We start from the raw sequence: 14,795 nt of genomic DNA on the forward strand, positions 1-14,795 counted from the left end.
GACTCTGCAAAGAGATCTGGAGATGTCCGGGGCCTTCGCATATCCGATTTGTGTTTCCTCACACATCTGCTCTTCGTGGACGATGTACTTATCCTACTTGATGGCAGTGTTCGAGACTCTAGGTCATTTTCAAAGATCCTTCTACTTTTTTCTGCTGCTACGGGTATGCTTCCAAATCAGACAAAATCCTCTATCACTTGCTCCCGCACTTCGGTACAGGAATCCCAGCTAGCTCTTCAGGTATTTCCCTATAATGTTCTCCCCCTGGATAGAGGACTCAAATATTTGGGATTCAGACTAAAACCTACCTGTCAAAGAATTGCTGATTGGGTGTGGTTGGTCGCTAAATTGGAAAAAAGACTCACTGGCTGGAGCTTCAGATACCTATCAAGGGCTGGCAGATTGGTACTCATTAAGTCCGTCTTAGAGGCTACCCCGGTCTTCTGGATGGCACTTGCGTGGATACCGAGGAATATTCTGGGCCGATTGAAACAACTGTGCAATCGATACCTCTGGAATGGAAATCATGACAAAAGAATATTTGCATGGATAAGCTGGAAGAAAATCACCTTGCCCAAAAAATGGGGTGGCTGGGGTCTCAAAGACCTACCCGACTTCGCTATGGCTCTTGCTGCTAAGATGGGTTGGTCGCTACTAACCAGTCAAAACCTATGGGCTCAAGTATCCTATCACAAATACATTTGGCCTCAGAGTATTTTGGATTGGGCTAGATTACCATCCTGGACAACGAAGGGATGTTCATCAATATGGAAGGCTCTGATTCACTCCCTTCCCCTCATCCGAGATAATCTAGTCTGGAGAATAAATGATGGAACGCTGGGCAGGATTGGCCTGGATCCATGGATTGATAGTGGGGGCAGACACATCCTCAACAGAGAACTCATTTCATTTCTACATGACCGTGACATCCGGAATTTTGCACATATTGCTGATCAACAGCGTACAGACATTTTCACACAAGCATGGAAATCGGCTCAACAACTTGACCTTCCTCCTCAGTGGCATCAGGAATGGCGTGATTATGTTCTTGCATTAAACGAATCCCATATTCGCATTAAACAAGGACCGGACGAACTTGTTTGGTGTAAGGCGGACAATGGTATCTACGCACCTAAGATTGGGTACAACGCTCTTATTATACACAGAAAACCTGAACCATCTCCGTCGTGGTGGCGTGACATTTGGAAGCTGAATGCCCCCCCACGCACCAGACTATTTTTCTGGTGTGTCCTCAAAGATATTATTCCCACGGGCGAACATCTTACTCACAGATCCATCTACGGACCATCCTGGTGTTCTTTCTGCAAAGCGGCATCTGAGACTTCGGTCCACCTTTTCCTACTTTGCCCAGCCATTCGCGCTCTATGGAATAACATCTCCTCTCATATTGGCTTTACTGGGAACTGGAGTGGGGATGACATTACTTGTGCGTGGTCAGCCTGGAATCGCTGCCACCCGGGCTCCAAGCTGCTTAACCTTCCCCTCGTGGCAACCTGACATATTTGGTTAGCTCAGAATCGATATATATTCGAAGAACAGGCTATGTGTTGGCCCCGAATAGAAGAAAACATCATTGCGGCGTATCAAGAACTTCCTGACCCCCCTCCCTCTCGAACAAGGACGATTCAGTGACAGCCCATTATCGATAAATCGACTCCCTGGGCCTTTTTCGACGGGGCTACAAATCAAACTGGCTGTGGGGGTGGATTTTTGCTGCATATAAATGAACACCATAGATTCTTTGTGAAAATGGGATTCGGCAGAGGATCAAATAATTATGCAGAGCTCTTGGCCATTCGAAATCTAATGCATTACTCTTTGACACATCAGTATACAAATCTTAATATTTTCGGGGACTCAGAGACTGTTGTTAATTGGATCAATAATGCCACTATATGTCATGCGCACACACTCAACAATATATTATATGATGCACATACACTCAAGGCAGCATTTAATCATTTCTCCTGTCTTCACATATACATAGAACATAACAGCGAGGATGACAAATTATCCAAGGAGGCCACGATACTTCCCAGAGGAGAATGGCTAATTATGGAGCAGCAGGGGACTGAAGAATACAGATATTTCCACAGGTCGTACATAGATCAGAGAGAATAGCGGGACAACAGTCCCGGTAGCCGGTAGTAATATAGTTTTTTGTCTTTGTTAAAAACTGTACATAGATATGGATATCATACTTTTGCAAATAGATCCTGCGTGATCTCGAACAGGCTATACAGCCAGACTTATATATGACCTATCTCATATTTTTGTTTATACTCTGATAAATCACCCTGCGTGGTGGATTTTGTATGAACACTACAGCATATGCAAACTGCATCTACTATATGTAATTTTCTTAATATAATGGAAATTACGGATTTTTCTAGTGGAAAAATAATAAGTAGATATATATGTAAAGTTAAAGTAGCAATATATGTGTTATTACTATAATTCACTCATCTTATCTACTATATAGTGAACCATGTCAAGTCATAATGTAATATGTTTATAATATATCTTATGAGTATATAAACAAATCAAAACCATGTTACCAATCATTTATTAATATATTAGTAAATTTGAAAAATAAAAATTATATCATATTTGTGTCTATTATATGGTGGAATTTGTGTGTTTATGTAATTTTTAATAATTAGATGGACTTATGAATATTATATTATTTATAACGATTGAAATTACTCTCCTCTCTTCTCATTGGATTGGAATTTATCATATTAATTTGAGATGTACGAAAATCACTCAAAAAGTGTACAAACATGAAAAAGGAAATATCCTTCATGTTTGTCACCATCATCCGAGTAGTCATACCTAAAAAATAAATAACTAGTTGAAACACATTGTAGCTTTTGATGAAATGCCAACAATTATGGTTGATTTCCCCATAGTTATTTTCTTTGGATTTCTTCTTTTTTAGTAGAACATGATTTCTCCCACTTGGCTTTCATTATGATCAACATAAACCATATTTGGTTAGGATAAATTATAAAAAAATTTCTACTCAAAAAATAATAAAAGAAAAATTTTCAAAGCACGACCATTTTATTGAAACTCCTACCAATCACTTGTTTTGAAATTGGGAGAAAAAAATGCGTGAAGCTAAGGTTTGTAGGAGAAGATGAGTGTTGCGCACCATGGAAGGGCGAGAGGGGGGGAGTTGTACTCCCTCCTATAGGCAGGCAATCTCCAATCGCTTCAAGAGGCTGCTGGAAGTTGAAACTGGGAGTTCAAGAAAAGGGAAAAAGGAAAAGAGAAGCTCAGAGGGGAAAGAAGATAAGTAGGAAGAAGTCAGAAAAAAGAGGCGAATAGAGGGAGACAGTGAGAAAGCTGATCACATAAGTCAAAGAGGACCATGTAAACCTGGGGCGACCATCACACCCTGGGTGGTGTTAAGTGATCTAGCCCTATGGGCACATAGGGAGCACATGGAAAATTATGCCGTGATATGTAACATGTAAATTCATGGGGTTATGGATTACCGAGAAAGATTTAAATGCATGGATAAAGATTCATTGGAAAACTAAGGGAGAAATAGATTGGCACCTTAGATCCAAGGGTTTCTTCAAAGTTTTTTTACAAACCTAGAGGATAAAGACATGGTGTTTGAAGGAGGAACATACTTCTATGCTGCTACACGCCTCTATATGCAACCATGGATGATGAGTTTTGTCCCAAAATGTGAGAAAATCACTTCGGTTCTCGTATGGATAAGACTCTATTCCCTACCTCTAGATTATTGGCAGCTAGAATCATTAAAAGCCATAGCAATAAACTAGGGCATTTTTTAAAAATATCAGAGGCAACACTATGAGGGAAATACACCTCCTTTGCCCACATATGCATAGAAATTGACCTTTCTTGAGCTCTACTAGATGAGATAATTCTAGAAGTATATGATGAAGAATGGTTGTAGCCGAAGGACTATGAGCATGTTCCTTTGTGATGCCGCAAATGCCATGAAAATGGACACCTCTTCAGAGAATGCCCTTTAAACAAAATCGAGAGCAGTATTAAAGCCACCTTAGGGAAAGAAACGGAAAGTTTTACCAAAGTGGGAGGCAGAGTTAGAGGAGTGAGAAAGAACCAGAAGAAATTCAATGAGGAAAATCACCTTAGTCAGAATAGGTTCAAGATATTAGAAGAAGAACATGGGCACAATAAAGAGAGCCACGAAGTGGAGGATAGCCATGCAGAGAAGGCAAAGGAGGATAGTATGGAGGATAGACCTGAAAACAACCAACACAAGGAGGATCTACAGAGCACTATGGAATTTGAGAGGGACTAAGAGATGACCCCAAGTGAAGTGGGAATGGAGGATCATGAACTGCATGATATTCTTGAAAGGGAGCATCTTGATCTGGAAAAGTTCCTGGAGCAGGGACAAACCAAAGGAGTGGATTCATTACCTCAAGAGGAGTTTAAAAGAGTGCAACTACTATTCCTCTAGATAAATGAGGCAAAAGGTGTGTGGGTCAAAAGAAATCATGATAGTCAGGACAACAGAGGGGTTAAAATGATGGAGGCAACATTGGGACAAGCTCCTAATAACCCAGGTAGAAAAAAAGGAAGAAAAGACAGAATAAGCTGCTGATAGAGTGTGGAAAACGCATGATCAACTCAGGTAAGATGAAAGACCTAACAAGTTACTCATTTACAAATATTTCTTAATGAAGCTTGCAACATGGAATACTAGAGGTCTAGGAAGTAAAAGGAAACAAAGAAATCCTAGTAAGAGAATGAAAAACGAAAAACGAGACATGGTATTTATACACGAAAGAAAATGTTCAAAATACAAAATAAGAGAAATACATAGAAAACGATTTACTAAGTACGAATATCTAGAAGTTAAAGTAGACAAAGAAGCAGGGGAAATTCTCACATTTTGGAACCCTCTGAAACTTGGAATCCTAGATGTTGAAGCATAGAAGAAGTATCTATCAATGGTCATCCAACCTTTGGGGGACAAGGACGTTTATTTGTTCAAAAATGTATATGGTCCACAAAAGCCTGAAGATAAACTCACTTACCTAACCTCATTGGAGGAGCTAAGAGAAAGACATCTGGGTATCCCCTAGATTCTTGGTAGGGACTTTAATATGATACAATCTCTATCGGAAAAAAGGTGCGACTAGATCGCTAGGCAGATTCCATAGCGTTTCAGAATTTCATAAACAACATGAGGCTAGTAGATACAGAGACAAGTAATGGTGTCTTCACGTGGAATAATAATAGGGCAGGAGTGGCTCAAGTGGCCTCTAAACTTGACAGATTGATTATTTCAAAGGACCTTATCCTCACAGGCCTTAACTTATCAGCTATGATACTACCTTTTGGAGTCTCATATCACTGGCCTATTCAAGTTGAAGCGTCCTTTATAGAAACTCTGAGAAACATACCTTTCAAGTTTGAAAACATCTCGCTTACCCATCCAAACTTCATGAGCAACATTGGAAAATGTTGGGCAAAAGATATGCATGTTTAGGGCACAAAGATTTTCCTCCTACATCAAAGATTAAAACACATCAAACACAGGCTTAAATATTGGAATAAGAATGATTTTGGAAATATCTTCGAAGCCAAAAAAGTAGTTGAACAAAATCTATAGGAAATTAACTAGGTCCTCATCACAGATGGCTTCACCGAGGAGAGTAAGGGACAAGTTGACTATGTTGAATAGAAATGGGAGGGCTTATGCAAGCAAGATGAGATCTTTTGGAAATAGAAATCAAGGGTTCAATGGTCAAAAGAAGGAGATAGGAATACAAGGTTTTCCACAAATCCACCATGGAGCATAGGTCTCAAAAGAGGATTGCAAAAATCAAAGATATTAAAGGAAAGCAGCTCAATACCCACCAAGAAATAGAAGCTGCTTTGGTCCAACATTTCCAAGCCATAGTAGAGGAGCCTCTCATAGACAGATCAAAATCTATCAATGACTTCACAAAGCAAATTCGAGTGAATGATGAGGAGGTTAGCATAGTCGTTAAAGAAATGCAAAATGGGAAAGCTCCAGGTCCGGATGGTTTCGACGTGGAATTCTTCAAAGCCTCTTTGGATATAGTTAAACAATATATCCTCGATGTGGTGGGGGACTCAAGGAAAAACAAATGTGTTCTGAAGGTGCTTAACACCTATTTCATAGCCTTGATTCCAAAGCAAGATAATGCCATGAAACCAGATAGATTTAGACCAATATCATTATGCAATGTGGTGTACAAAATTATTTCCAAAATAAATGCAAAGAGGCTTAAGCCCCTTCTTCCAACTCTAGTGTCTGACGAGCAAACTCGATATGTGGAAGGGAGGCAAATTCTTAATAATATCATTCAAGCTCACAAGGTGGTTCAACCACTTAAGAGAAATAAGTAGGTAGGTATGATCATACAACTTGACCTAGAGAAGGCTTATGATAAGCTAAGCTCGGCATATCTGAGGGAAGTACTAATAGCATTTGGCTTTTACCATAACTGGATAAGATGGGTAATGGCCCTTGTAACTAGCTCAAGATTTTTAATCCTGCTTCATGGCTCACCATCTAGAACATTTAAGCCTTCACGAGAACTTAGACAAGGAGATGCAGTTTCACCTTTCCTCTTTACTCTCATGATGGAAGGGCTAGGAAATGCGATCAAACATGCTAAAGTCGAAGAAAAAATCAAGGGTCTTAAACTCACTCTCAATGGGGATGCCTTGACCCATCAGCAATTTGTGGACGACACCATGCTCCAAGGTACACCTATAGTCAAGGAAGCTCAAGACTTCAAAAAAATATTGAACGACTATGCAATGGTTGTGGGCAGAGAGGTAAGCCTTACCAAATCGAGGATTTTGTTTTTTAATACTCATATTTCTATTCAGAGAAACCTCACCAAAATTCTAGGCTTTCAAAGAGATATTATACCCTCCAAATATCTAGAAGTACCTCTAATAGACAAACCTCTCAACAAGGCAGTGTGGGAGCCTGTTACTAATAAACTCCATGACAAAATCTAGGGATGGACAAATAGGTCTCTCAATTGAGCAGGTCGGTTAGTGCTTACAAAAGATATCCTTCAAACTATCCCCATCTTCATTTTTTAGTGCTTCCAGCTCCAAAGGGAGTTGTGCAAGACATCAAAAATATCCAAAGAGATTTACTTTGGGGAAAAAGGGAAGTGAAAATGAAATGGGATTTGGTAGCATTTGAAAAGATATGTAAACCTAAGACACATGGAGGTTTGGGACGTGATGACCCTGAAACCCTAAACACAGTTTTGGGGGCAAAACTTTGGTGGAGATGGCTAAAACAATCAGTTTCCCCTTGGGTCAAACTATGGAAAGAGAAATATGCAAACAATGTGTAAGAAAAGGATTACATTAGAATGTCTGGGATCATCAAAGGCTCCCACATTTGGAACAAAGCTTTGGACAATAGAGCCATTGTTCAGAAACACAATTTCTCGGAAATCAGAGATGGAAACCTCGCTTGGTTGTGGGAAGATAATTGGCGACAAGAACCTAAACTAATAAAAGAATAATTTTTCAATCTCAAGAATGATACTCATGAAAAAGGGTTACTCAGGGTACATGATTTATGGGATTGTGACAAAAGTGATAGAAAATGGAGAATATGGAAGAACCTGGTATACAATGGTGAATACCTGTTGAAAGCCCAGGGATAAGCTCTTACAACCATCTTGGAATAGACAAATATTCTGACATCAACATCTTCAGACTAGCTAAGATGGGGAAAAAACAGTGAAGACAACTTTAACCTCGAAAGGCCAAGCGAATAGCCCTTGGGATTGACTTCCCAAACCCTAATAAAGTATGGAAGGACCCATGGCAGAACTAAAACTCGATAAAAATCAAATTGTTCATGTGGTTAGTGCAACATAAAAAGATTCTGACTTCGGAAAACCTAAGGAAAAGAGGGGTAGTTGGTCCATAGAAATGCTTGCTCTATGAACTACAAGAAGAAATTATGGAACATCTACTAAACCTATGCCCATTCACCTCCAGCCTATTGAATTGGGTGGCTTCAATCTTGAGACAAACAGACAAGGACATCGGTAGCCTCACTAGTACTTTGAGGAATTGGAGGAAAAATTTCTGTGAGAATGAAGTAATCAACAAAGCGTGGTATTTGGTTCCATGCTTTCTAATCTGGGATGTCTAGAAAGAATGCAGAAACAAAATCTTCAAGAGCAAGATTGGTTCATCCGAGAGCATAATGGATCATATTATAAGGCAAATTAGAGAGACTGTAGGAACCCTCAGAAAAAACCTCTGCGAGAACCAACCTCAAGATGACGAGGCGCAAATACTTCTCTAGTTGGGACTAAACCATCTTTTCACTGAGGGTATAAACAACTATGTATGTCATATAACCATTAATAATGACTTTTCGCAACCTCCCCCTAATGGTTTTATGAAATGCAACATAGATGGAGCCTCAAAACTAAACCGTGGTATGGCTCATTATGGAGGAGTCATAACGAATGATAAGGGTTTCATAAAAATCGTCTTTCACTGTCATTCTGCGGAAGGCCACTAGTAATATGGCAGAGCTCATGGCCCTTGAGCAATTCCTAGAAATCCCGAGCAACTCAAATTTACATAATACCATAATTGAAGCTCATTCCGAATTGATAATTAACTCAGTCAAGAAAATTTGCAATGGCTTAGTACGAGACAAAGTGTCGAGACACTAGCATTTACTACTAGTCTATCGATGCATCAAGTCCCACCTCCAAACCATCAAAACCCTTAGTTTTTTTCATGTGTGCCAAAAAGCCAACAAATTAGCAGCGGATATATTGGCAAATGAAGGAGTAATCTACTCCAAGGGCTACACGAAATATGAATGGACACTGACTCCCCATGGATGATTGAGGGAGTAGTGTTACAAACAAGCAAACTTAGACAAAGAATTCTATAAGAGAAGAGGAAATAAACACAATGAATAGTGATGGAAACAAAGGAATTTTGGTCTATAGGAGTAAGGAGCTCTTGGTAAAATGCGAGTGGAATATATGAGGAACTCCTAAAGTCTACACTTCTAAAGTATGTCTTTGGTTTTCGTGAGGGAAAATGTACCTGAAACTATATAAACCTATGGTTCTCGGGTGGGAAAGCTTATATAGGACAAGTCTTCACATTGACCCAAATTACATTAACTACGACCTTTTAACTAGTGGGGATGTGGATTTAGCTAAAATGTTGGCAAGTTGGCGAAATCAAAGTAATCATATGTATTTCACTTGGCAAATAGTGAGACTCTTAACAACCTATACAGACCGGAAAGTTGTTTAGACGATTTATTTATAAGGCTTCGGGTCCGTGCTAGTTGCACATTCCTATTGGGATTGCATGCATCACCTGGATTTTGGGCAGTTAAAATTCCCATGGAATATCTCCCCAAACGGACCTGAAATGGTTATAGACTCAGTTCACGCATCTCTTCACCTCTCATTAGAAGGATAAAGGGTGAGTGTGAAGGATTCTCGAAATAGCCTCTCAACCATTAGATATTCAAAGACACATTGCACCATTGACAAAGGTTTGTAATATTTTGTGGGCCCTTGTCCCGGTTTGTGAGACTTTGGCTTGGTAATTAAGGTGTTGTGGGGCCTCACTATTATGTGGGCCACAGAGCCTTGGGTTTTCATGTATATTATGTAACTCTTTTTATTTAGTTGAATAGAAGGACCTACTCTTACTTCGGCAAAAAAAAAAGAAACTCCTACCAAACACTTAGTTCAAAAATACAATGAACCCATAGTAATTAATATTTGGGTATAGGTTTCAATGAGAAATGCTAGGAAGAGACCTATTTATCATCATTATAATCAAATTAAACACTATGACACTTTTGTTGCTATAGATATTGGATCTTTTGGAATAGAAACAAACTTATTTAATTTAAAAATAATATGAAGATTGTTGAATATCCTCATATTATTAATTTAACTATCTTTCTATGTGTGCACTAGTAACTAGAAATAACAACATTAAATGGATATGTTGAGTAATTGAATACTTAAATATTTAATATGTTATACATGAAAAAGTTATTAATATTTTACATATATGTTTACATATATATGTAAACATATAGTGGGCCTAATGGTTAAGAGCATGTGTTTCCTCCTAAGAGGTCACAGGTTCAAAACCAGAGGGGGGTAGAGTATGTATGCCTTCGTAGACTTAGCAGTCAAATCGTTGGGTGGAGGTGGGTCCCTTGTCCCACAAACAAGGGGGTCTCATACACCAATTTGGTGTCTGGCTTGGCTGTGACCTTAAAATAGATATTATTATTATTATTATTAAATATATTAATATTTTTGATGTGGTTAGTATTATTACCTAGGTTTAAAGGAGGGCATAAAAGGGAATTATATTTGGGCTAGTTATGTTATAGTGAATTAGTTATCATTTTTTTTAAATTTATAATAATTAAATTTCCACTCATATTTATTGGATTTAGTTTATATTAAAGTTTATTTATTATTTATTTTTATTTTTATTTTCTAGAAATGTTTAAATTATAATTTTATTTTTTTTAAATTTGATTGAATATCAAATTTAATATAAACTTTGAATAATATTGTTTTTATTAAATTCTAAAAATATTTAATATAGTTATTAAATCTAAAATGTATTTTCACAACATAAATTTTGAATATTTTATTTAAAAAAATAAAAAATGTGATAAGTATATCTTCCTTAAGTTAATTGTTCTATTATCTTAAAAAGAGTAATCGATTAAACTTTTGAAAACATAAATGCCATTATATATTATATTTTTTTATTATTCTAGTAAAAATATATTACATATTTACATTTTTTTCTTCTCCTTAAAATTAGATTTTTTTAGTTTTATTAATTTGAGAATAACAAATTCAAAATATTTTTTAGTTTAACAAGTACATATTTATACTGAATGTTCATCTAAAGTTGTTTTAATAATCAAAATAATTTTAGTTAATTATATATAACAGAAAGTTAGTACATCAGATTATTTTTAAATTCAAACCTATATTACTTTATATCTTTAATTAATTAGAAAAATTAATTAAAAAAAAAATATTTCTCTAAAAAATCATTAAAAAAAATAAAAGCATTGAAAGTAAAACATAAACTAAGAAAAATAATAATGAAAATCACATATTATTTTGAATCAATTCTTTACTCAACATAATTCTATCACAATATATAAATACATAACAACATTCTTATAAAAAAATAATTAAAAAAAAAACTAAACATTTAGAATAGAACCTAAGCACAGAATAATAATGATATAAATCACATATTATTTTGAATCAATGCTTGCCTCAACATAATTACATACTAGTACATAGCAATAAATATAATTATCTAAACGTCCAAAAAAAATAACATGCTTTATATATTTTCTCATAATAAAAATAAAAATAACTGTATGAAATATCACAGTCTCCATAAGTTTAAAAAACACACATATAGAAAAACACAAGGGAAGAAGGTTCAAACCAACCGCATACAACAAAATAAGGTAGACTCCTAAATTCACTAAATTCACTTGTTTGTACCGATCCAGCACTCCGTTTAGCCAAGCATTGTAACCATCCCCAAACATAGAAACTAATCTTTCCTTGCGGATTTGCAAATGAGAGACTTGTGAATGTAAGGGATCACAGCTCCACCTGAGATGGTACCTTTGATCAAGGTATCAAGTTCTTCATCTCCTCTGATGGCCAGCTGCAGGTGCCTTGGGGTGATACGTTTCACGTTGAGATCTTTAGCAGCATTTCCTGCCAACTCTAATATCTCTGCAGTAATATACTCCAGAGTGGCTGCAGCATATACGGCTGCAGCAGCTCCCACCCTTTGATTTTCAGGTAGTCGCGACTTCAACTGACGGTGGATCCGTCCCACTGGAAACTGCAATAAGAAAAACATTTCAATCCACATATTACAGGAATCCTTTGTGAGAGTATTTGAATTGTGACAAAGCTTCAAAGAAGATATTTCTCTCAAGGAAAAATGTTGCTAGCATTAATTCATTAGAATGAAGATTTAGACTCGAAAGTTTAAAGAAAATAAATGGATAGAAATGCAAAGGAAAAAAACTGAAACAATTGGATAGAGTTCAACATATCACAGAATGCTTTATAGTATTGAATTATTATATAGCTTCAGTGAAGATGTCCTTTTCATTAAAAAAAATAAAAAAAATGAATGGAATTGTTATAAAATTATTTTTTTTTATTAAAAATTAGGTTATTTTGTATTATGGTTTACTATTATTGGAGTACAAGAACGTTAGGAAACTAATTCAACAGTTTAGTGTATGTATTAATAGATACACATTGTACATAATTGATTGAGATCATATAATTTACATTTGATATGGTTTCCTTTTAGCTTGTTCTACATTGGAAGAAGGTAGTTCATCTACCCTTTTGATTGAAGTGACCCACTAGTTTTGGGGTTAGCTAAAGCTAGTTTGCATAGATGGCAAGCAAATGTGATCTTGTAGCAAATTTTTCTTAAGAATGTTGAAGGGTTGAAGGAATGATATCCATAGTGGCATGAAGAAGATGTAATTTGGTAGGTGCATTGGAAAATTAATAGGGTGCCAAACACTTAATAACTTAAGTTGAATCAAGATATAACTTAAGTTGAATCAAGATTTTGATAGTCAAATTTGTAGAAAAATGATAAATGCAAATGCAAGTAAAAGAACTAAAAACATGCTGCAGAAATTAACAAAGACAAATATAGAAGTGGTACATGATCAATATATGGACAGCAAGGTATAACATGTCTAAATAGGATAGTTGCAAGCATGATGACAATGGGAGTGAAATGAAGCTTGGTGGAGCAAGCAAATAGGACAACTGCAAGAATGACGACAATGGGACAGGGATGAAGCTTGGGGCAGCATCAAAATAGGACAGCTGCAAGCATGATGACACATTGGACAATTGCAAGCATGGTGCATGGACAGTAACAACATGGTGAAGCATGGACAACAACATAGTGCTGCAAGTAAATTGGGACAACAGAAGCAGCAATGGTGCAACAAGGACATGGGTGACCCAGTGGCACAACTTAGAACACTGCCAAACACTGGCACAATAGTGCAACATGCTGCAACACACTGAAGTGCAGCATGATGACAATAAGTAGCTTGTCTTCTTCCGTTATTTAGACAAGTCAAAGTATGATCTATTTTCTAGTCAAAGTTTTGAGTTGTGTTGTAAGTGTGCTATCTCTCTCTATATCTTATCATATATTGAAGAACATATAAGAAGAATTGATCAATGGTTTCACCATATTGGGGTTTGTCTCTAGCTAGCGCCACCCTAGCCACATCTTGTGTCCTCTTGTATTGGATTGTCTTCTGCTATTTATGTTTATGTTCTATCTCCAATGTAATTTAATGTTGATGTAATTAATAATCTTGAAAATATATTGACATAACTCTTAAACTTAACACTATTGCAATGAGAACAAAATTTAGCAAGGAGGATTGACTGGCATTTGATTGAACATTGTATAGGAGGATTTTGTCATCCATATTCATCATCTTCCTAATGTGTTTTAAGGCAATGATTATTCTTGGCAGAAAAAACTAGTAACATGTAAGGAGGGAGTTCAAATCCATATGTCATAATTTCTATATAGCTCTAGTAAAGACACTAGTCTCCAACCTTAGTTACTCTATAATATGTAAAACTCTGTTGATTTATATTGAAATCTTTGGGATAACATTTGTTGAACTTGGGAACTAAAGCCAAACTCCTTGGAAATGAACCTAGCTCTTACATGGATCTCTCATTCAATTGTAAAGTTGACATTATATATATATTTCAATTCAAAATAATTACCAATATAGGAAAAATGGGAAGGAAATTACATTTTTATGAACACACCAATTAACAAAAAGACCCAGAAAGCATAATCATGTAAAGTAACTATTCAATGCAATATTAATATTGGAAAATAGATCAAGATAACATTTATGTTGAAATCCTTGAGATAACATTTGTTAAAATTGGCAACTAAAAATAAACTCCTTAGAAATGAACCTAGCAGTACTTGGAAATGAACCTAGATCTTACCAGGATCTCTGCTTCAATAGTAAAGTTCCCTGACATTATATTTATATTTATATATATATATATATATATTTTAATTGAAAACAATTATCAACATAAACGTAGGAAAAATCAGAAGAAAATTACATTTTTATGAGCAGATGAATTAACAAAAAGACGAGAATGCTATAATCATGTAACTTAACTATTCAAATACAATATCAATATTGGAAAACAGACCCGGAATGGTATAATCATGTAACGTAACTATTCAATGCAATATAAATATGGGAAAACATTAGAACCGCGATCTGAGGAGCGAGAAACCGGATTTTTCCTCTCATTTTTATCGTTAGCTGAAGCGGTGGAAGTACCGTTCCCTGAGAGCTTAGCACCTTGGCCTAATTGATTGCCTTTCACTTGAGGTAGGCCCTTGGCACCTTTGCCAATTTGATTCTCTCCAACAACCATTGTGTCTGCCTGGTATATACTCCTGGACTCTAATGGACCTGAAGATTACGTCTTCTTCCCAGATCCTCCTCTCGCTCTAATCAAGTAGATCTCTCTTGTAGACCTGAAGATGGCGTCTTCTTCCCAGGTCCTCCTCTCGCCAGATCCTCCTATCACGCACCTATACAAGAAGAGCCCACTTTACATGTCGTTAATTTTCAGCTGTCCAGA

At 36.4% G+C, this 14,795-nt stretch overlaps 1 protein-coding gene across 1 annotated transcript; it reads right to left on the bottom strand.

The window, feature by feature from the left end:
- Positions 1-11,652: 11,652 nt before the first annotated feature.
- Positions 11,653-14,585, bottom strand: LOC149164411 (putative histone H2A variant 3). Its single transcript, XM_089429461.1, has 2 exons — positions 14,412-14,585; positions 11,653-11,952 (listed from the first exon to the last, which is right to left on the bottom strand). Exons 1-2 carry the CDS (start codon positions 14,583-14,585, stop codon positions 11,653-11,655), a joined length of 474 nt encoding a protein of 157 aa, XP_089285587.1.
- Between the last annotated feature and the right edge of the window lie 210 nt (positions 14,586-14,795).

Source organism: Pinus tabuliformis, chromosome 5_1, assembly GCF_031772625.1.
Source record: "Pinus tabuliformis cultivar Carrire ecotype Pingquan chromosome 5_1, CPIR1, whole genome shotgun sequence".
In the NCBI taxonomy this organism is placed as follows: domain Eukaryota; kingdom Viridiplantae; phylum Streptophyta; class Pinopsida; order Pinales; family Pinaceae; genus Pinus; species Pinus tabuliformis.